Here is a 21,245-nt window from a genome sequence, read left to right as displayed (position 1 = left end):
ATACGTTGTATGAAAAATGATTTGGAAAGAGTTAAAGAGGATCTACTGATCACTCTGAGATCTGAGAACAAAGATTTCCAACAGAAACAGATCGCAGTTTTCCAAGAACAGGAGGAAGATTCACAGAACCAAGTGGACCTGGTTAAAGTTTTAAATCAAGAGGTTTGTTCAGAGGAGGAACTCCCAGGAGAAACCTTACCAGGTTGTTCCACAGATCCGGAATCCCCGGCAGAGATCGAGATCCCTGGAGAAACCATCCAGGAGGATTTAAACAATCCAGATACTAAAACCACGCAGGATGGTAAAAAAAAGAAATCTAAATTTTCATTTTGGAAAAGAATACGAAACATTCTGCGATTAAAGAAGCCACAGAAAAAGCAAGAGTGAATACGATCAAGAACATGTTTAATGTTCTTGATTTAGATATTTAGAGAAGGAGAAAGACGTGCAAGAGAGGAACCCAGGAATCGAACTCTTGGAGGTTGTAGCCTCTGTGAACGGGGCGCCATGCCACGCTCCGTCAATAGAGAATTTAAAAAGGCAAAGATTTTTCCCCCATTGGCAAACTAGAAAATAGATCCCTTCCCAAACCAATTGGAAAAAACGTGGGCAGCACGGTGGTGCAGCGGTTAGCGCTGCGTCTTCACAGAGACCGTCTGTGTGGAGTTTGCATAGTCTCCCCGTGTTTGCGTGGGTTTTCTCCGGGTGCTCCGGTTCCCCCCACATCTCCTAAAACATGTAGGTCAGGTCAGTTGGTCACTGTAAATTGACCCCAGAAGAGTTTAAGGAACTCCAACCATGTCCAGAATTATTGTTAAACTTGTAAAGTTTAGTGGCCGACGGCTCAGTGCCCCAACACTCGGCTCAATTTTTATAGCAACGTATTGATTTAAGAATTAAAATTTCTTCTTTTAATAGTAATGATTTCTGTTTATTTTCACTGTACTTGTGCTTTTATGGTTTGTCCTTTAGTTTACCTTTTCTACTCACTTTTTATATTAAATTGCACTGAATTGTAGCTCGTTATTCTGGGCTTTAAAGAAGATTAGCAAAAGGATCATGCAGTGGCTTTTTTAGGGCGACTGTGGCTCGGTGGTACAGTGGTCGTCTTGTGACCAGAAGGTTGTAAGTTGGATTTCAGCTTCCTGAGCCACATGTTGAGCTGCCCCGGGGCAGGGCACTTAGCGGCAAGTTGCCCCCCGACCTGCATGTGGGTGTAAATGTGAGTGTGACTGTAGTGTGAAGCCCTTTGAATGGTCAACATGACTAGCAAGGCGCTACATCAGTTCAGTCCGTTTACTTTTCTTTCTTTGATAAATCCTGTTTCTTTTCATACCAAACATAAAAAAGCTGATTTAACAGGTTTGGACTTCATCAGGTTCCAGGTGTTAAATTAAGATTAGAATTAAATCTGTACATAATATTAGATGATAATTGTTATCATAATTTAATACTCTGGACCATGAAGAAGCTCAAACTTGTTATATCTGGTTTGTTTGTTATAAGAAAAAAACAGGTTTTATCATAAATAAAAGTTACTGTGATCTTTCTGTTAGTCTTTATTTAGAAATACAGATTCAAGATATTATAACAAACTTAACAAAAAGTGCAATTTAACATGAAAAACTGTAGAAAAGAGAAAAAAGAAGAACAATCCATGAAAGTACTAGAACTAGAGAACTTAATCAGAAATCATTTCCATTACAGGAAGAAATCAATTCTGAGATAAATTATATTTATTTGTAATAAATATAAAGGATTTGTGTTGTTGAGCTTATGTGTTGTCTACTTGTATAAAAGAGAAGAAAAAGGGGCTAAGAAATGCCTAATCCAGTTATTCTTTAACCAGTTTTACAATAAGACTGCAAGTTATGGTTTTTTTAGGATGTTACTTCTAGGTTTGGTTTGTCAACCTGGGTTTAATTCCCAGTCCTGGAGAATCTGCTGCATGTCTTTCCCTTCTCTCTCCTCCCAATTTCCTGTTCAACCTGTTAAATAACGACCTAAAAAACTTTATTAGAGCCTAAAAACCTTTAAAAAACTAAAAAATACATTTCACTTCACAAGTGGAGGAGCTTGCAAACTGACCAAAAGTCAGAATATGGTTACCACCACATGTTAAAAACCAACTTTCTTCCTCTCTCTCTCATTTTCTCCCTTTCTTACATAATTAATAGGTTACTTAATATTTACACACATACATGCACACATTTACACGTCCCCTCCATGGGCTGCCACCTTATCGTGGTGGGGGGGTTTGAGGAGTGTCCTAGTGATCCTAGGAGCTATGCTGTCCGGGCTTCATGCCTCTGGTTGGGCCACCCAATGCAGACAGGTCCAAGGTGAGGAACCAGACAAAGCGCAGCCCAAAGACCCCAATGACAAAGGAAAACCTTGGACTTGGTGTTCCCTCGCCCGGACGCGGGTCACCGGGGCCCCACTCTGGAGCCAGGCCTGGAGGGGGGGAACGATGGCGAGCGTCTGGTGGGGGGTTCTCCGGGAGTATGGTCAGGATGCCTCCTGGACGCCTCCCTGGTGAGGTGTTCCGGGCACGTCCCACCGGGAGGAGACCCCGGGGAAGACCCAGGACACGCTGGAGGGACTATGTCTCTCGGCTGGCCTGGGAACGCCTCGGGATTCCCCCGGAAGAGCTGGAAGAAGTGGCCGGGGAGAGGGAAGTCTGGGCCTCCCTTCTGAAGCTGCTACCCCCGCGACCCGACCTCAGATAAGTGGAAGAAGATAGATGGATGGATGGATGGATGGATGGAAATGAATTATGTTTAATAAGAAGGAACTCGCCCTGCGGCAGACTGGCGACCTGTCCAGGTGACCCGCCTCCCAGACATACAGAAGGAGAACATGCAAACTCCAGGCTGGGAGTTTGAAACCCAGGAACTTCCTGCTGCATTTTTGAGTTTTTGTTACTTTGTTACTAATTACTTCATATTAGATTTCAACTCCTTCTTACTCACTGGCATTTTATACAGAGTGAGGAATTTATTTATTAGACATTTTATGTTTCCTTTTCTGAAAACGTCCCTGAATAGTTTTACAAACAATTGTGCCTGAAAAAAACTTTTCCAAAATCCATTTTGTAGGTCTGCCTTCAGCTTTCCAGGAAAACCTGAAGTCTAATGTACAAAGTTTAACTTCCTGGTAAATTAAAACATAAAGAGTAAATTAGAGACTCCTGAATGTTGAGTCACGTTTGCATTTCATTACCAGGATTTTAAAAAATCTGAAAATTGTAGTTTAGTTTCCTTGTATTTTGAATTTCCTTTGAGTCATAATAATATTCTGGTAACATTTTGCTGCAATAATGCGCTCATTATTGCAAAAGCCATAAAACAGCTTCTTATTGGAGTTTGCTCCAGAAATAAATATTGGCTGTGGCAGTAAAGAAGTTCTTGTTGAAAGAAAATGACATTTAATTAGCAGTTTTTCGGATTTGGTCAGAATATTTGGTTTCAAATTAAAGTTTGTATTTTTTACTGCCGCTATGATTGATAGTAAGGCTGATATAAATAATCAACTATTGTCCACCAGAGGGCGCTCTGCACAGCGTCACTTTTTCATGTGAACGTCTGGCTGGTGCTGCCATCTGCTGTTAAATTAAGTGAACTGCAGTTTGTCTTTACCACAGGTGAGACTTGAGGCGGTCTGAGTCAGAAAGTGGAAAAGTTTTTCCCCTGAACCCAAAACCTGAGCAGCAACAACAGACATGAAGAGTTTCTGTCAGCCGAGTCTTTAACTTCAGCATTTGGATCCGCTCTGCTTTGCAGGAATGTTTTAATTAATTAGTTTATATGGAGAAACATAAATATTAAATATAAAACCAGAAATATATAAATGTCCCAAAAATAAATCTATACTCTTAAAATGCACAAATTAACTTAAAAAATGAGAACTTTGCCTTGTATTTTGTATTTTAATTGAACTTCATATTTACTTTTTAGCAACACATTTATTGAAGTTCATAATGTAAATGTTACCATTTTAAAAATCTATCATCAGAATAATCAATAGAATAATTGATCACTAATATAGTTGTTTGTTTGGGTGGGACTGCGTTTTGAATTTACTCACTTTAACTTTGTTTTAACACATAAACGAAGCAAGAAAGTTGCCCAGATTCTCTTTCCTGGTGTTTCCGGTTCTTCTTAAGTTGGCATGGTTGTAAGTCAATGTTGCCACTAGAGGGCAGAACGGGACAATGGAGGAAGTCTTGGCTGTAGAGCAGTCTTTCTCAAACGGTGGTCCGCGGACCACTGGTGGTCCATGAGGTTCTGCATGGAAACAACCGTTTATTTGCTGTGATGTCAGCTGCTAGCTTACAGTTAGTCAGAACTGTTCTTTGTTTTTTATGACTTTGCTTGGTAATGAATCATGCTCTGCTTTTAGATCAACAGCTTTTGTTATTTTTATTTAATAAGAAAAAACTCTGCTGCAGAGGAATGTCAAAGATTGAACCCAAGTTCTTGTTTTCTGCCTGAAGTGTCAGGCGTTAGACGCTCCATCATCTTTCCAGAAACATTCGGGGGTTTTTCACAACTGAACTAGAAAGAAGAAAATGAAATTGTTTTTGTAGTGGAATAAAAACAGAGCAAAGTGCATCATTGTTGGAGTGGCAATTGTTTGTCAAACCAAACATCCAATAAAAAGTTCCATCCGCCACTATGAGGTACTGGGGTCCAGATTCTTCAGGCAGGCACAAGAAGTTTAATGTCCAAACTTGTTGATTATCTTGGTTGCTTTTATTTTCCTTTTCAGCAAAACACTTATAACGTTCAAACTCGCCTTTGTTCTCCTGCCTACTTCTGTTGCTCTGTTGCTCTGGTAAAAACCAAAGGCCCCAAACCCAAATGCCTGCTGGTCCTTTACCAGGCCCCTACACTTATAGAAAGTGGATTGATCCACCTCACTTCCTGTCTTTAGAAAACGAATAAATAAGAACAAATAATAAAAACAAAAGCCGCATGTCTTCCCCGTCTCTCATTGCTGCGTTTCCTGTCAAACTACTTTCAGCTAACGGCCACTAGAGCCAATAAAACCACATTTATCAACTAAACCACAATAAATTATATTTAATTTCTGTCTTTATAGTAGATTTTGTGCCATTAATATTGTAGGATATATTTTCTTACAAATTGTTTTTTTCTGTAAACACCAAATTGTGCAACAATCAACATAATCCTGGACGACTAACTGTTATTGAAAACCTGCCTTAAAATATAAAAAAACAAAAAACATACACTTTGTATTAATAAATGGATGTAAACATATTTTATTACCATCATTTTGTGTCTTTTTGAACAGATGTTTTCCCAAGAATCATGAGTTTTATATAGACATAAACACGATAGAAACAAAGCACATCTTCAGTTAACTCCTTCACTTTACTTTGTAAACATTTGGTTCTTAGCAGCTTCATTAAATACTGAAACCACTCTGATAAATATAGAACTACACTCCAAAGATCCAAACATGTTATTGAACAGAGATAGAGAGAAAAGGGAAGGTTAGAATAAAACTAACTTGTTGGACAAACAGAAGGAAAAATGCTGGCAGATGATGAAGAATCAAGAACAAATAATATCCTGTTTGTTGTGAAATCCAGGTAAGTTAAAACTACCTGTGATATTAGTTAAACGAAGCTCATAAATTTAACTTGTGTTAAATTAAAACACAATTTATTTACATAAATCCAACGTTCATGCAGTGTTTGAGAAAACACACACACGTCTCAAAGCCAAGCCAAGCTACAACCGTTCCACTTTAACATTCATTTCTGACGTTTGTCGTCATGGAGCCTGAACGTCCACAGAGATTAAAGTGAACAAGACGTCCTTCAAAATCTCCTTCACTGTAAAGTTGAGTGAGTTTAGTCCATCAGTGTTGATATTCTGTGCGGTTTTTTGTGTTTTGACAGCGTTTTCTGGATTCACCTCATTGTGCAAGTCTCTTCCATGTTTGATCATTTTGTATTTTGCAATCCCAGCGTCCGGCCGAGTTATGGACATTCCTCTTACGATGATTCTGTTGTACAGGTCGTCGTCTTCGCCACCCCAGCCCCAGAAAGTGTTGGAGAAACCGTTGACTTTAAGGAACTGCGCCTTTGTCAGCAGGGAGACGCCACCGAAGGCTGTTACTGAGGATAAGATGTAGTTAAATTTATCGATAGCCACAGATAAATGTCTGGGATGGTCAGAACATCTGTAGAGGTTTCTGTCATCTATTGGTACCAGGTCTACGTCAGAAAAGACAAAACAGTCGTAATCGTATTCGATCAGCGCTTCAACAAATCCGATGTTCATCAGCTTGGCCCGGTTGAACGCTCCGTCTCCGTCCTGGTTGATGACGTACACACCGTAGTCCAGCTGCTGACGCATCAGGACCGGATGGACGTAGTAGAGCCAGTGGGTCAGGTGTTCATACCGGTTTCTGAACGGGATGATGACAGCCACCTAGAAGATGGACGCAGGGAGAGTTTGAACTGGCAGTGAGATTTTAGTGCAATGAATCTGACACTGTCTGTGTTTCCATTCACCATATAATAGCTGACATTTTGACAATAAATTTGCTTAGTGGAAACAAAAAGTTCACGGTTTTTGATTAAAAAAAAGTCTTGGCTCTAGGATGAGGTGTTTTGTTGTTTTGTTCTTTGTATCAAACTTGGAAACATCAGAAATGTCACAAGTTCAACAACCAGACTGTTTCTCTTCCAGCAGAATAAGATTTTAGTTTGCACTGAAAAACAAACTGTGTCTCTGTAACACAGTAGAGAAGGATATTACATATATTTTGGATAAATGGGCCAATAGGTTCGGCTATCGGAGCACAGTGGAGTGTTTAAATGACACACAAGGGCAGTTGGGTGTATTTAAAGAACTGGTTTTAGTGACAGAAAACACACAATTAACAGTTGCACAAAACACACAATTATGAAAATAAAATTACACACAATAAAATAAAAAAAAGAAATAACAATAATACTTGGCCAAGTGCTAATTCTTAATTTCAAATAATTCGGGTGCACCCTGGTAATCTGCACTCCAAATTGTATTAGTCAGCAGATTAATCAAATTAATCCCAATTTGGTTTGATTCAACTTCATTCACAGGAGAATTTCCACCACAGCTGTGCGTCACAATGTCCGAAATAAAACAATCCAAAAAGTATTGTCCAAAGATCAATAAATTAAAAAAAAACAATAATAATGGAGAATGTCAGTTGTAGGTCTCACACACAACCGTGTGTGAAGATGTATGTTGCTCTCCTACCACACCGCAGGGTGCAGCATGACTCCAAATGGGATAGACGAAATCTGGTTCTCTCTTTAGGTCCAGGTGGGAAGGCTCGCCATCAATATCAAAGGAGGGATCCTCTTCAGGAATGATCCAGTATAAAAAAAAACCTGACCTGTCAACAGACAGGACCAGCAGAAATACAGGACTTTACCAAGCCGTTCTAGCTTTAATCCTTCTTTCCAACACAGTAACAAAACATTACCTAGTTACTAAAACAACGGATATTTTTTTAACAACAATGTAACAAACGACAAAAACACAAATAAAAGGCTCCGAATATGCTCACCGATCTCAGTGCGACACACTTCAGACAACCGTATAGTGGGTCTCAATCCGGATGCGTGGGGCACTAAACGATGTAACAAGGCATATTTGATCTAAATAATATAAACTTAATAAAATAAAATTATGTTAAAGCCTAAATTTTACCTTTTATCTACGAAGAACAAGCTGAAATAACTGCCAGAAAGAGCCAACGATTCCTAACGGCTCTAACAGTAAAAAACTGAAGTTCAGTTTGTATTCATTTAATAAATAATTTCCAGCACAAAAGCTGGACAATCAACATAAAATCTATTTACAAAAGAGTTTATCCACAATACAGTTAATACAGCACGTAAAAAATACTTTTAACTGTTGGGATACATACTCTGGCGCTGCCCCGCTCAGCAGTCTCACCGCGTCGGATCTCTAGAGCAAAACCAACGGTACTGCAGACCCGGGGGAGAAGGGCGGGATCCACAACGGCAGCCTGCACCCTGATTGGTCCAGACGCTCTGGAAACTAAACTTCTCATTGGCCAGGCAGACCACCCAGCTTCCTTAACCTCTTCTCTTAAAGTGGCATACCCACTTTATGTGGGTTACACCCTCCCCTCTGAAGGGTATGCCCGTCCCTGGGCATCTGCAATGTGACATGGAGTCACACAGCTTAAGGATGCCTGACGGAATTATGGGATACATTCTCAAAACCATTCAAGGAGCTAGTCAATGCATCACTTAGACCCTGGAACAGAGAATTCACCACCATCATCAGAGGATTTCCTAGTGTTACATAATCTAATCTGTTAGGCTTTGTGTGCACTCTTTGAGATCGACGGAGAGATGTTTCAGCATCTTGAAGTCCATCAGTTTGAAACTTTAAAGGTTCAGGCTGGGCAGTGACAGGTTCATTTACTTCACAAAACCCATCATGGCATGCTGCATCTGAGCTCATCTCATTATCTGGAGGAGTTTCTTCAGATTGCTGCAAATCGAAACACTGAGGGGATCTGTTTACTGAGTTCAGTTCAGGTGAAACGTTTGCTTCGGATAATCTGTCTTGTTCAGGTGAGTTGACACTTTCAGGTGAGTTGACATTTTCAGGTGAGTTGACACTTGATGCACCCTGAATATCTCCAGTACTTCCATCTCTTACAAGGGATTGAGTTGTTGGAGCATCAGGTGAGAGGGAATTTTCAGACTCCTCTGTTTCTGCTGAGTGTCGGACTGCACAAGGAGGCTCACTCAACTTGTGAGTTTCAGGCACCACGACATGTGCATCAGGTTTTGACATAACATGAGGGAAGAATGTCCAATCAGGTACATCATCCAAATCTGAGATGATCTCCTCTTCACTCTCGACGACTGGACGTTGTCTTGTTCTGGGCCTCCTGTTTCGACAAGGCTTGACTGTTTCAGTTTCTGCAGCTACTGACAGGAATCCACATGGCAGAAGCAAGTCTCTGTGCAGAGTTCGCACTGGTCCATCTTTACTTTCTGGTTTAACTGTGTAAACTGGCATTTCTCCAGCTCGCTTGAGGACAATATAAACATCCTCCTCCCACTTGTCTGCCAATTTATGTTTTCCACGCAGCTTCACATTTCGTACGAGAACTCTGTCTCCTGTCTGCAAGGTTGATTCAATCACTCGCCGGTCAAATCTGGCTTTATTGCGACTTGCGTTCTTCCCTGCCTTGCTAGTAGCAATACGGTAACTTTCTTCCAACCGAGATTTTAAATTGCCAACATACTGAGAATGAGTCTGCTTAGTAGCATTGGTGGGCAATCTGAAAATCAAATCAATGGGTAATCTGGGCTGTCTCCCGAACATTAATTCGTACGGGGAGAATCCAGTCACATCACTCTTTGTACAATTATAAGCATGTACCAGAGGTTTGACAAAGTCTTTCCAGCGGAGTTTATCTGACTTATCAAGTGTTCCGAGCATTTGAAGAAGAGTGCGGTTGAATCTTTCAACCGGATTTCCCCTAGGATGGTAAGGGGTTGTGCGCACTTTCCTCATGCCAATGAGTTCACAGAGTTCTTTTATGGTTTTTGATTCGAAATCAGCACCCTGATCACTAAGGAGCTTCTCAGGAAAACCATAATGAACAATGAAATTTTCCCAGAGGCATTTTGCTATGGTCTGTGCCCGCTGGTTTTGAGTTGGTATAGCCACTGCATATTTTGTAAAATGATCAGTTATTACTAAAATGTCTTTAGTGTTTGCGCGATCTGGCTCTATTGATAAAAAATCAATGCACACCAGTTCGAGAGGTCGGTAGGTTTTAATGTTCATAAGTGGAGCAGCTTTTTCTGGATGTGTTTTTCGACGAACACATCTCTCACAGGCTTTAACCATTTTATCTATGGTCATGTACATTTTCGGCCAGTAAAATCTGGTTCTTGCCAAATCTACCGTTCGTTCGACTCCAAGGTGGCCCATATCATGATGAAGACTCCTAAGTGCTGTAGCTCTTAGCGCCTCAGGAAGCACAAGCTGATATGAGACATTTGGACCGTCTTTTCGCTTACGATAGAGAATTCCATTCTGGATCTCTAACCGCGACAACTCTCTGAGTAACAAAGGTAGTTCTGGGAGTTCCAACCTAAGGCTGGGACATGGAGTTTCACCAGTCTCCAAGAGTACAATGACTGCATTGATAGCAGGATCTAATGTTTGTTTTTGCCTCAACTCTTCTTCTGAAAATGAATGGACCAGAGGGGACCCATCCACTTGTTCCTGCTGGAAGCAGTCGGGAATGGCTGTGGACTGGTGAGTGAGGGATTCAACTAATGTCAACCCAGGAGCGGCGGCTTGAACACCAGCTAGAGATGAAGTAACCATATGACGTTCACAAATTGCCTTTATCACTTCCTTGGGAACAGTTTCTGGATTGTCAGGATTGCTCAGATGGTACAGTGTGAACTGCCGGATTCTCTCACTCTCCTTCTTGGATGCATAATCATCCTTTGGTGGATCGTGAGGTCGGCGAGAGAGTGCGTCAGCATCTAGATTTTGCTTTCCGGCTCTGTACTGAAGATTGAATGAGTAAGTAGAAAGACTGGACAACCACCTGTACCCTGTCGCATCAAGCTTTGCGGATGTTAAAATATATGTCAGTGGGTTGCTGTCAGTCACTACTGTGAAGTCTGTACCATATAGGTAATCAGAAAATTTTTCTGTGACTGCCCACTTAAGGGCCAAGAATTCGAGCTTATGAGCCGGGTACTTCCTCTCGCTCTTTGAAAGTCCTCGACTCGCAAAAGCTATGACTCGAGATTGACCATCTTGAACCTGATATAATGCAGCCCCAAGGCCAACAGTGCTGGCATCTGTATGTAGGACATACGGAAGTTGGGGGTCTGCAAATCCTAAGACTGGAGCTGATGTTAGCTTTCCTATTATGTCATCAAAGGCTTTCTGACATTGGGATGTCCACCGCTCACCAAAGGATTCCTTTGGGTTGCGATACTCTGGACTTGGATTTATCTTCTGCTTCTTGTTCAGCTTTCTGAGTGGTGGATAACCAGACGTTAGTTCATTAAGTGGTTTTACAATAGTAGAGTACCCTTGAATGAACCGTCGGTAGTATCCAGCAAATCCTAAAAAGGATTGAAGTTCTTTAAGATTTGCGGGGATTGGCCAGGTATTTAAGGCCGCAACTTTTTCAGGATCAGTTTCAACTCCTCTCTCAGAAACAATGTGACCAAGGTATTTCACTGATGTTTGAAAGAACTTGCACTTCTCTGGTGCCAGTTTCAAACCATATGTCATCAATCGTCCAAGAACACGCTGCAAGCGCTGTTCATGTTCTTCCAGGGACGATGAGAAAATAATCAGGTCGTCAATGAACACTAAAACTTCTTTTAGGTTCATATCACCAACACACTTTTCCATCAGTCTTTGGAAAGTTGAAGGCGCATTCGTTATTCCTTGGGGCATCCTGTTAAATTCCCAGAATCCAACTGGACACACAAATGCAGTCTTATGTGTCAGGAAGTGCGGGTGGTGAGAGTGGTGAGGCAGAGACCCAGGTCAGAGGAATTATGATGATTTAATAAGTAATAAGTCCAGTAACAACGAACAGCAGGCACATGGAAACACTGACGACACAGAAGCTAACATTGACGACACAGAAGCTAACATTGACGACACAGAAGCTAACATTGACGAGGACCCGACGACGAACAAGGAACACAGGTGGAGTTAAATACACGGGAGGGTAATCACAGAGACGAGACACACCTGGGAACAATCAAGGGGAGGACAGGACAACGAAGAGACTTAACGACACAGAAAACTCTAAATAAACAAGGAAAAACACAGATCATGACAGTACCCCCCCCTCAAGGGCGGCTACCAGACGCCCAAGAAAAAAAAAACAACCAAAAAACCCAGCAAGGGTGGGTGGAGGGGTGCCGGACGGCGGGCCAGAGTCCAAACCAACAAAAAAAAAAAAAAAAAAACAACCCACCATCGTGGGCGGAAAAACAAGAAGGGCCAAGAGTCCAAAAACAACAAAAAACTACCCACAGGGTGGGCGGAGGCAAAGGAGGCGGGAACCACGGAGGTGGTCCGGCGGTCGTCCGCGGCGGCGGGAACCACGGAGGTGGTCTGGCGGCCGTCCGCAGCGCTGGAGGCGGGAACCACGGAGGCGGTCCGGCGGCCGTCCGCAGCGCTGGAGGCGGGAACCACGGAGGCGGTCCGGCGGCCGTCCGCGGCGCTGGAGGCGGGAACCACGGAGGCGGTCCGGCGGCCGTCCGCGGGGCTGGAGGCGGGAACCACGGAGGCGGTCCGGCGGCCGTCCGCGGCGCTGAAGGCGGGAACCACAGAGGCGGGACCCCAGGAGGCGGTCCAGCGGCTGTCCGCGGCCCGGGAGGTGGCGATGATGAGCCCCCCGAGGCAGGGTCTCTGGTGGAGCACAGGGGGTCTCGGTGGGAACGCCGGGGGTCTGAGTCGGAACACTGGGAGTCTTGTGAGGAACGCAGGGGGTCTTGGTCCTCGGGGTCTCGGGAGTCAAGGTCTCGGGGGTCAGGGTCTCGGAGGGAACGCAGAGGGTCAGGGTCTCGGAGGGAACGCAGAGGGTCAGGGTCTCGGAGGGAACGCAGAGGGTCAGGGTCTCTGGAGGAACGCAGAGGGTCAGGGTCTCTGGAGGAACGCAGGAGGTCAGGGTCTCTGGAGGAACGCTGGAGGTCAGGGTCTCGGGTGGAACGCTGGAGGTCAGAGTCTCGGGTGGAACGCTGGAGGTCAGGGTCTCGGGTGGAACGCTGGAGGTCAGGGTCTCGGGTGGAACGCTGGAGGTCAGGGTCTCGGGTGGAACGCTGGAGGTCAGGGTCTCGGGTGGAACGCTGGAGGTCAGGGTCTCGGGTGGAACGCTGGGAGTCTGAGTCGGAACGCAGGGAGTCTCGGTAGGAACGCAGGGAGTCTCGGTCGGAACACTGGGGGTCTCGGGAGTCGGGGTCTCGGGAGGAACGCAGGCTGGAACGGCCTCCGGTGCGCCGGCAGGAACGCCGGCTGGAACGCCGGCTGATTCGCCCTCGGGTGCGCCGGCTGGAACGCCGGCTGATTCGGCCTCGGGTGCGCCGGCTGGAACGCCGGCTGATTCGGCCTCGGGTGCGCCGGCTGGAACGCCGGCTGATTCGGCCTCGGGTGCGCCGGCTGGAACGCCGGCTGATTCGGCCTCGGGTGCGCCGGCTGGAACGCCGGCTGATTCGGCCTCGGGTGCGCCGGCTGGAACGCCGGCTGATTCGGCCTCGGGTGCGCCGGCTGGAACGCCGGCTGATTCGGCCTCGGGTGCGCCGGCAGGAGGTGAGGCGGAGCGAAGCCTTGGAAACGGCTGCGGGGGCGAGCCGCAGCGAAGCCTGGGAACCGGCTGCGGGGGCGAGCCGCAGCGAAGCCTGGGAACCGGCTGCGGGGGCGAGCCGCAGCGAAGCCTGGGAACCGGCTGCGGGTCCGGAAAGCGACGAGGGGCCGGGTGCACCGGCGGCTCACGTCGCTGTCTCCGAGCTGGCAGCGGAGGTGGTAGCTCCGGAAAGCGACGAGGGGCCGGGTCTGCCGGCGGCTCACGTCGCTGTCTCCGAGCTGGCAGCGGAGGTGGTAGCTCCGGAAAGCGACGAGGGGCCGGGTCTGCCGGCGGCTCACGTCGCTGTCTCCGAGCTGGCAGCGGAGGTGGTAGCTCCGGAAAGCGACGAGGGGCCGGGTCTGCCGGCGGCTCACGTCGCTGTCTCCGGGCAGACAGCGGAGGTGACAGCTCCGGAAGGCGACGAGGGGCCGGGTCCACCGGCGGCTCACGTCGCTGACTTCCCGGATGGAGGAATCGACGGGGGCCGAATCCGGGGGGTGCCAACACCAGTCTTGTCCCCCGGAATAGCTCCCGCTGCAGGTCGGCGAGGGCTTCAGTCAGCTCCCTCTCCTCCCTGCCGGATCTCCGCCTCGGTCCGCTCCGCCTTTCGGGAGGGAACCTCACTCCAGCTGCGTCCATTTTGCGCAGCCTCACCGTTCGGTATGGTCGGGTCCTTCTGTCAGGAAGTGCGGGTGGTGAGAGTGGTGAGGCAGAGACCCAGGTCAGAGGAATTATGATGATTTAATAAGTAATAAGTCCAGTAACAACGAACAGCAGGCACATGGAAACACTGACGACACAGAAGCTAACATTGACGACACAGAAGCTAACATTGACGACACAGAAGCTAACATTGACGAGGACCCGACGACGAACAAGGAACACAGGTGGAGTTAAATACACGGGAGGGTAATCACAGAGACGAGACACACCTGGGAACAATCAAGGGGAGGACAGGACAACGAAGAGACTTAACGACACAGAAAACTCTAAATAAACAAGGAAAAACACAGATCATGACATTATGCTTGTCTGCTTCTTCCATTTCGACCTGATAGTAGCCTGACTTGAGGTCTAAAACAGAGAACCACTTAGAACCAGCAAGTGCAGTGAAAGCATCTTCCAGTTTTGGAAGAGCGTAGGCGTCTTTAATGGTCTGCATATTCAGCTTTCTGTAATCCACACACAGACGAACAGAACCATTCTTTTTACGAACCACAACGATTGGGGAAGCAAATGGGGATTCAGATTCCCGTATGACTCCAGATTCAAGGAGTTCCTGTAGATGTTGTCTCACAGCATCCACATCGTTGGGGTGTATCGGACGTGCTCTTTGCTTAAAAGGCGTCTCATCGCTGAGCTTGATTCTGTGTTTCACCTTATCAGTATGGCCAAAATCTAGGTCATTCTGAGAGAAAACGTTTGGCATGGTGTTTAACATTTTTGTTATTCGCCTTTTCCATTCAGTGGATAAAGGTGAATCTCCAAAATCAAAGCTCAGTTCTGGGGAAGACTTTGCTTGAAATTGAGAACCATCTGGTTCATTGACAGTGTGTTCTTTGTGTAACACCTGTACTATAGCATTAACATCTGCCACAATGGTTTTGGGAGGAATGACTATATCATGATTGGTGTCATTTCTTAGTACGACAGGAATATGACATGAGCGTTTGCTTGGTAGAGTTACTGCAATCGCTGAAACGAGTAAGCCATTCGGTAGAGAAGAAGCTGATGGTTGCTCAAGAATGACATCTCTCTGAATGTTCAATTGATCAACATGAACAGAAGCTTCAACAACAGTGGTCTGTCTTGCAGGAACAACTCTAGGCAACTTGCCCGTTAGTTCTGCACAACCAAGACTGCTGTAGTTAAGCTCCCTTTGTCGTATCTCAAGTATTTTGAGAACAGCCTGATATCCATTCATCAAAGGCTGAAAAGATGAACGTTTCCGGTAATCAGCATAAAGAACGTCTAGTGTGTTTGTGCCTATAAGCACTTGTTCATGGGCTGCAGAGCGGAGGTGAGGAATAACCAAGGCCAAAGTGTTAATTTCAATATCAGAACCAACAAACTCTTTTGGAAAGGTGATGGTAAGCTCGACATATCCTAAATAGGGAACAAACTGGCCATTAGCACTCTCCACTTCAAGCAAATCATTTAAAGAATGAATGGTCAGATCAGAAAGGTGTTCTTCATAAAAGGACTGGGGCACAGTTGTGACTTGCGAACCTGTGTCCAGAAGACAGTTTGTTTCTTTCCCTACAATGTATACTTGAGCTGTGGTTTTAGTTCCCACAAGGCCATGTGGCAATTTTAATCCTTCTACCTCAACACTCTTGACAATAGACTTCATGGTTTCGGGACTGGAGTTTTGTAACTTCGCTCCCATATGTCCCTCTATGAGAGCAGACACTAGTTTAAATGTGTCTCACTTTGAGAAGCATTAGAGGCTTCCCAAGCAGCCTGCTTTTCTTTCAGTTGTTTTTTCTTAGCTGCTACAAGGGAAGGATTTGGTGCTTTATCACAGACTGACACAACATGACCATCCTCTCCACAGTGGAAACAGTACCAGGGACGTGGTCTGCCATTTGCTTTAAATGTGGAAGGATAGCTTGTTTTTGGTTTCACCACATGGGCTTCATGTGTGACACTTAGAGGAACAGACTTTGCTTTTTGTTGCTTAGGTTGTTTTGGCTTTTGACTCCCTGACACAATGCTCTTTACCTGAATGCTGAGGTCAGCAATTTGTTGCTTGAGCATCTCAAGATCAGTCTTATTTATCAAATCATTTGTGTCATGTGCAAAATGCACATGTGACATGGCACGCTGCTGGCTGGGGTTGTGGCCAGACTTAGTATGGCTGAAATGCTGTCGCATGCGAGTCATTTTTGCAGCCTGTTTATCTTCTTCTGTCCTAAGAAGGAGCAACAATTCTGCAAAAGTAGGAGGTTTTTCTTTCTTTGGTTCTAACTGAAGATCGACTATTAAAGCGTTCTCCCAACAGCCTCTACAGAACTGCTTTAAAAGCTGTTGGTCAAACTCTTGAGCGGACACACCACCACATCTCATTGTTTTGCTTAAAGCAGTGTGCAATCTCTGCAGGAAAACAGAAGGTAATTCTCCATCATTCTGGAACGTGCTAATGAACCTAGCATAAAGCTCGTCACCGTCTTCAACCGTTCCGTAGGCGGAGTCAAGCAACTTGAGGTAAGTTGAGGGACTAGACTGTGGGCTCAAATGTTTGATCATTTCAGAAGCAGGAGGAAGAAGACTGTCCAATACACGATGTGTGCAATGCAAGTCTGACACAGATGGATCTCTGATAAGAATTTCGACACTTGCACGCCATGTATCATAATCTGCTTCATGGCTTGGTCGTGGACTCTTGCCTGAAAAAGCTCTGAGTCTACTGGGTGAAGCAAACTGGGGTGAGTTATCATTACTGCGCACCACATGCTCAACCACCACTCGCTGAACTGCAGGTGGATTGACATCAATTAGGGGCGTAGCAGTGGATTCAGATGAGACAGAGAAAGTCTGCGAGGGATTGAGATCAATCAGGTTTTTTCTGAAAATGGAAGGGATGAGAGGCTTACTTGGATCATTTGCTGATGTCAAAGTCATGGGATCTGTAGGCATCACTGACTGAGGGGTTTCAGAAGATGGGACATTTCTTTTGATGGTTGAATTTTTTTGTGGGGTCGGACTCTGCGGAGCTGAGGATTCTGGATCAGTCTGAAGTGATTGGGAAAAGGCACATTCTGCAGATGAAACCAGATTTTTAAGTTCTTCTTTCAACATTTCTCCTAATGAATTTCCACTCAGCCTGGCAATTTCAGAGAGCTGTTCCATGTACATCTTAGTAGCTTTGCTTCTGGCATCTATGGTGTAGACACTTCCTAAAGCCTTTAACTCATACACAATGCCTGCTTGAGTCATGCTTGGAAACTGAAGAGGCAACAATGGTTCCAATGTCTGCATGGCAGTTTCATGTGCAAACTCAACAATCATGTTTTTATGGTAATCTGACTTAGGATCATCTAAGCAAATGTAACGGTTAATGGAGCCATACTTCTGGAGAAAGGTTGACACTTCCTCATCTGTCTCTGACCCTGTTAAACCACTAACAACCACAGAATGGGGAATTTGGATGGACTCCCGGAGTACCACATCCATATTTGGTTTTTTATTTTTTTGTTTTTAAAGAGACGTACTTGGCACGTTCTAACAATATGTGTAAGATGTCTGACACTTAAACACACACACTCATGCTCCTGGCTGGCTCGCCAAAGCTTCCTCTGTAACACAGTAGAGAAGGGTATTACATATATTTTGGATAAATGGGCCAATAGGTTCGGCTATCGGAGCACAGTGGAGTGTTTAAATGACACACAAGGGCAGTTGGGTGTATTTAAAGAACTGGTTTTAGTGACAGAAAACACACAATTAACAGTTGCACAAAACACACAATTATGAAAATAAAATTACACACAATAAAATAAAAAAAAGAAATAACAATAATACTTGGCCAAGTGCTAATTCTTAATTTCAAATAATTCGGGTGCACCCTGGTAATCTGCACTCCAAATTGTATTAGTCAGCAGATTAATCAAATTAATCCCAATTTGGTTTGATTCAACTTCATTCACAGGAGAATTTCCACCACAGCTGTGCGTCACAATGTCCGAAATAAAACAATCCAAACAGTATTGTCCAAAAATCAATAAATTAAAAAAAAACAATAATAATGGAGAATGTCAGTTGTAGGTTTCACCCATAACCGTGTGTGAAGATGTATGTTGCTCTCCTACCACACCGCAGGGTGCAGCATGACTCCAAATGGGATAGACGAAATCTGGTTCTCTCTTTAGGTCCAGGTGGGAAGGCTCGCCATCAATATCAAAGGAGGGATCCTCTTCAGGAATGATCCAGTATAAAAAAAAACCTGACCTGTCAACAGACAGGACCAGCAGAAATACAGGACTTTACCAAGCCGTTCTAGCTTTAATCCTTCTTTCCAACACAGTAACAAAACATTACCTAGTTACTAAAACAACGGATATTTTTTTAACAACAATGTAACAAACGACAAAAACACAAATAAAAGGCTCCGAATATGCTCACCGATCTCAGTGCGACACACTTCAGACAACCGTATAGTGAGTGGGTCTCAATCCGGATGCGTGGGGCACTAAACGATGTAACAAGGCATATTTGATCTAAATAATATAAACTTAATAAAATAAAATTATGTTAAAGCCTAAATTTTACCTTTTATCTACGAAGAACAAGCTGAAATAACTGCCAGAAAGAGCCAACGATTCCTAACGGCTCTAACAGTAAAAAACTGAAGTTCAGTTTGTATTCATTTAATAAATAATTTCCAGCACAAAAGCTGGACAATCAACATAAAATCTATTTACAAAAGAGTTTATCCACAATACAGTTAATACAGCACGTAAAAAATACTTTTAACTGTTGGGATACATACTCTGGCGCTGCCCCGCTCAGCAGTCTCACCGCGTCGGATCTCTAGAGCAAAACCAACGGTACTGCAGACCCGGGGGAGAAGGGCGGGATCCACAACGGCAGCCTGCACCCTGATTGGTCCAGACGCTCTGGAAACTAAACTTCTCATTGGCCAGGCAGACCACCCAGCTTCCTTAACCTCTTCTCTTAAAGTGGCATACCCACTTTATGTGGGTTACATCTCCATTACAAACTAGAAACGCAGGTGAAATAATAAATGAATAAGTTTGTTCATAAGTCATTAAAAACATGGATCCTTCTACCTCTTCCTGTCATCTCCTGACCCGATCCAGCTGCAGGAACATCTGGTGGTTATAAATGTGTCTCCACTGCAGCAGAAAACACTGATTTCTTTTGCCATTAAGTTCATTTGTTTTTGTTATTCCAGTTTTATGGCTGATGTAAACACAACTTGCGACCAGTTATTCAGACATGTTTCTTTAACAAGTATTTTAATTTATTTTTAAATTCAGATAATGCACTGGCCTGAGACTGGGTTGTGTTTTCTGGAAGTTGTGTTTGTTTCCCAGGTAAATTTATGCTTTCTGTTCTGTTTCTGAGAAGAAAACTGGATTTGAAAACCTGATGCAGGAAGGAGAAAATACGCCGTCATTGGTTTAAACTAAAATTAAATCTTAAATTAAAGTTTGTTCTTCACCTGTTATTGTTGCCATTGGTTATATTTTCAGGTTGTTCTATCTTTTAAGAATAATTTCAAATTTATTGAGTGTCCAAAGAAAGCAAACTTTAAAAAAATCTTTAAAAAGTCAAAGTAAATATGTAAAAACCTGTAAAATTTCAGAAATTCTAAATTAAAAGGGTTTAATGTCCATATATTCATATTTTTAGTGGTGCAATATTACACTTCTACACATTTTCAAAGTAATATAAATCAGCTTTTTGTGTTTTTTTGAAAGCTGAATGAAATGTTAAAAGAGCCACATGTCTTAATGAAAATCAATAGATTTAACAATAACTAATCAATGTTTATTGTATAATTTAGGCTTCAGAAAATACCGTCCAAGTTTGTTTTAGAGGCTGAGCTGATCCAGAAATCATGAATTTATTGAGAAAAAGTTGATCTGACCTTCAACAAAGTGACTTGTAAACATTTCTGCATGAACAGTTTTCATATTCCTTCATTTTTTAGCTTAATTTGACACATGATCATTTATCGATTATCTTTTAATGAGTCTGAAGCTCGAGTTACCGAGTTACTCGAGTTACCGAGTTACTCCAGTTCCCTCTGCGTATTTACCATGTTTTCATTTATATTTAATTTGCTCTTCAAAACGTTTCACAGCTAAAGTAGCATCATCTCCCGCCTCACCTTCTGCCGTGCGGTGCAGTCCGGGGGTTTGTACCGGCCTCCCTGCTGCAGCACCGATCCCAGCTGGTTCCGGACCCACTGCAGACTGCGGTTAGTTTGAAACTCAACCAGAACCGGACCCACCAGAGACGGAGGTGAGTCGGGACACGGATCCAGAGGCGGAGCCGGTTGAGCCGAGGTCGCTGCTGTTTTCCGGGAGACGTCTGGGGTTTTCGTTACCCAAATATGATCCATCATCTTTCCAAAAACGCTCCTGCTTCCTTTCACCACCTGTTGTGGCAAGGAAGGAAAAACCAAAGAAGTGTCTTTGCTGTGGAGTAAAAAGACGGTGAAGCACGTCAGAGTGAATAACACAGAAAGCGCCAGAATGATGGTGAGTTTCTTCTTCATATCTTTGATTTTAAACTTTATGCTCACTAATGTTTCACAGCTTTGCTTTCTGTCCCTGCAACAAGATCCTGCCGTTTTTTAGAGCAGCTTCCTTCTTCAGCTCACATTTCAGGTGGGAGGTTTGAACAAACTGACATTGTGACTGAGTGTGTACCTGAGGTCAAACCCCCTTGGATAAGATGAGCTGTAATAACTAAACAGACCTGCTGCGCTACATATCAGACAGTAATGATGATGGTCATGATGATACATTGTGCAACGAGTCCTTAAATTCCCAGAATCGTTTCAGTCATAACGAAAATAAAACCGGTTCATTGTTTTATTTTGGTAGGTTGGACTACTTCAATAGTTTCTAAATAAGAGCATCTAATAAAACAGTGAAATGGCTCTGGATGGTAGTGGGTCTAAATGTCACCAGATAATCTGTTTCTAAGACAGAAGATGTTGTCTCCTTTAAATCAGGACTGAAAACATTAAAGTTTATTACAGGTTAGCCAGAAAAGTTCAAATAGTAGCCAGGGGAAACCAACTGGAGCCAGAACACAGAAAAAGGAAACAAACAGGAGAATCTAGCAGGGAATGA

At 44.0% G+C, this 21,245-nt stretch overlaps 3 protein-coding genes and 1 long non-coding RNA gene across 38 annotated transcripts in view; 1 reads left to right on the top strand and 3 right to left on the bottom strand.

Annotated features, from left to right (window-relative positions):
- Window positions 1–21,245, bottom strand: part of LOC114136412 (NACHT, LRR and PYD domains-containing protein 14-like) — a 337,230-nt gene that overhangs the window by 50,176 nt on the left and 265,809 nt on the right. The window lies entirely within an intron of this gene.
- LOC114136418 (NACHT, LRR and PYD domains-containing protein 3-like) overlaps window positions 1–21,245 on the top strand; it is a 476,176-nt gene that overhangs the window by 360,193 nt on the left and 94,738 nt on the right. The gene's annotated exons all lie outside the window — the stretch shown is intronic.
- Window positions 5,378–20,894, bottom strand: LOC114136457 (beta-1,4-galactosyltransferase 2-like). The gene is made up of 2 exons (XM_028004466.1): window positions 20,273–20,894; window positions 5,378–6,464 (listed from the first exon to the last, which is right to left on the bottom strand). The coding sequence occupies exons 1-2, from the start codon at window positions 20,660–20,662 to the stop codon at window positions 5,802–5,804; spliced, it is 1,053 nt and encodes a 350-aa protein (XP_027860267.1). The 5' UTR covers window positions 20,663–20,894; the 3' UTR covers window positions 5,378–5,801.
- On the bottom strand, window positions 6,876–8,438 carry LOC114136481 (uncharacterized). The gene is made up of 3 exons (XR_003593807.1): window positions 7,957–8,438; window positions 7,737–7,798; window positions 6,876–7,656 (listed from the first exon to the last, which is right to left on the bottom strand). It is a non-coding gene; the product is annotated as an uncharacterized LOC114136481 (long non-coding RNA).

This window comes from Xiphophorus couchianus, chromosome 21 (assembly GCF_001444195.1).
Source record: "Xiphophorus couchianus chromosome 21, X_couchianus-1.0, whole genome shotgun sequence".
NCBI lineage: Eukaryota > Metazoa > Chordata > Actinopteri > Cyprinodontiformes > Poeciliidae > Xiphophorus > Xiphophorus couchianus.
The sequence above is the reverse complement of the archived record's forward strand: the minus strand, read 5'-3'. Positions and strand labels throughout refer to the sequence as shown.

Excerpts from the sequence above, each read along its gene's own strand:
- LOC114136457 (XM_028004466.1), bottom strand. The coding sequence starts at position 20,662 with ATGAAGAAGAAACTCACCATCATTCTGGCGCTTTCTGTGTTATTCACT. Across the intron at positions 6,465-20,272 it reads ACTGCACCGCACGGCAGAAG|GTGGCTGTCATCATCCCGTT; the intron begins GTGAGGCGGGAG and ends TCCATCTTCTAG.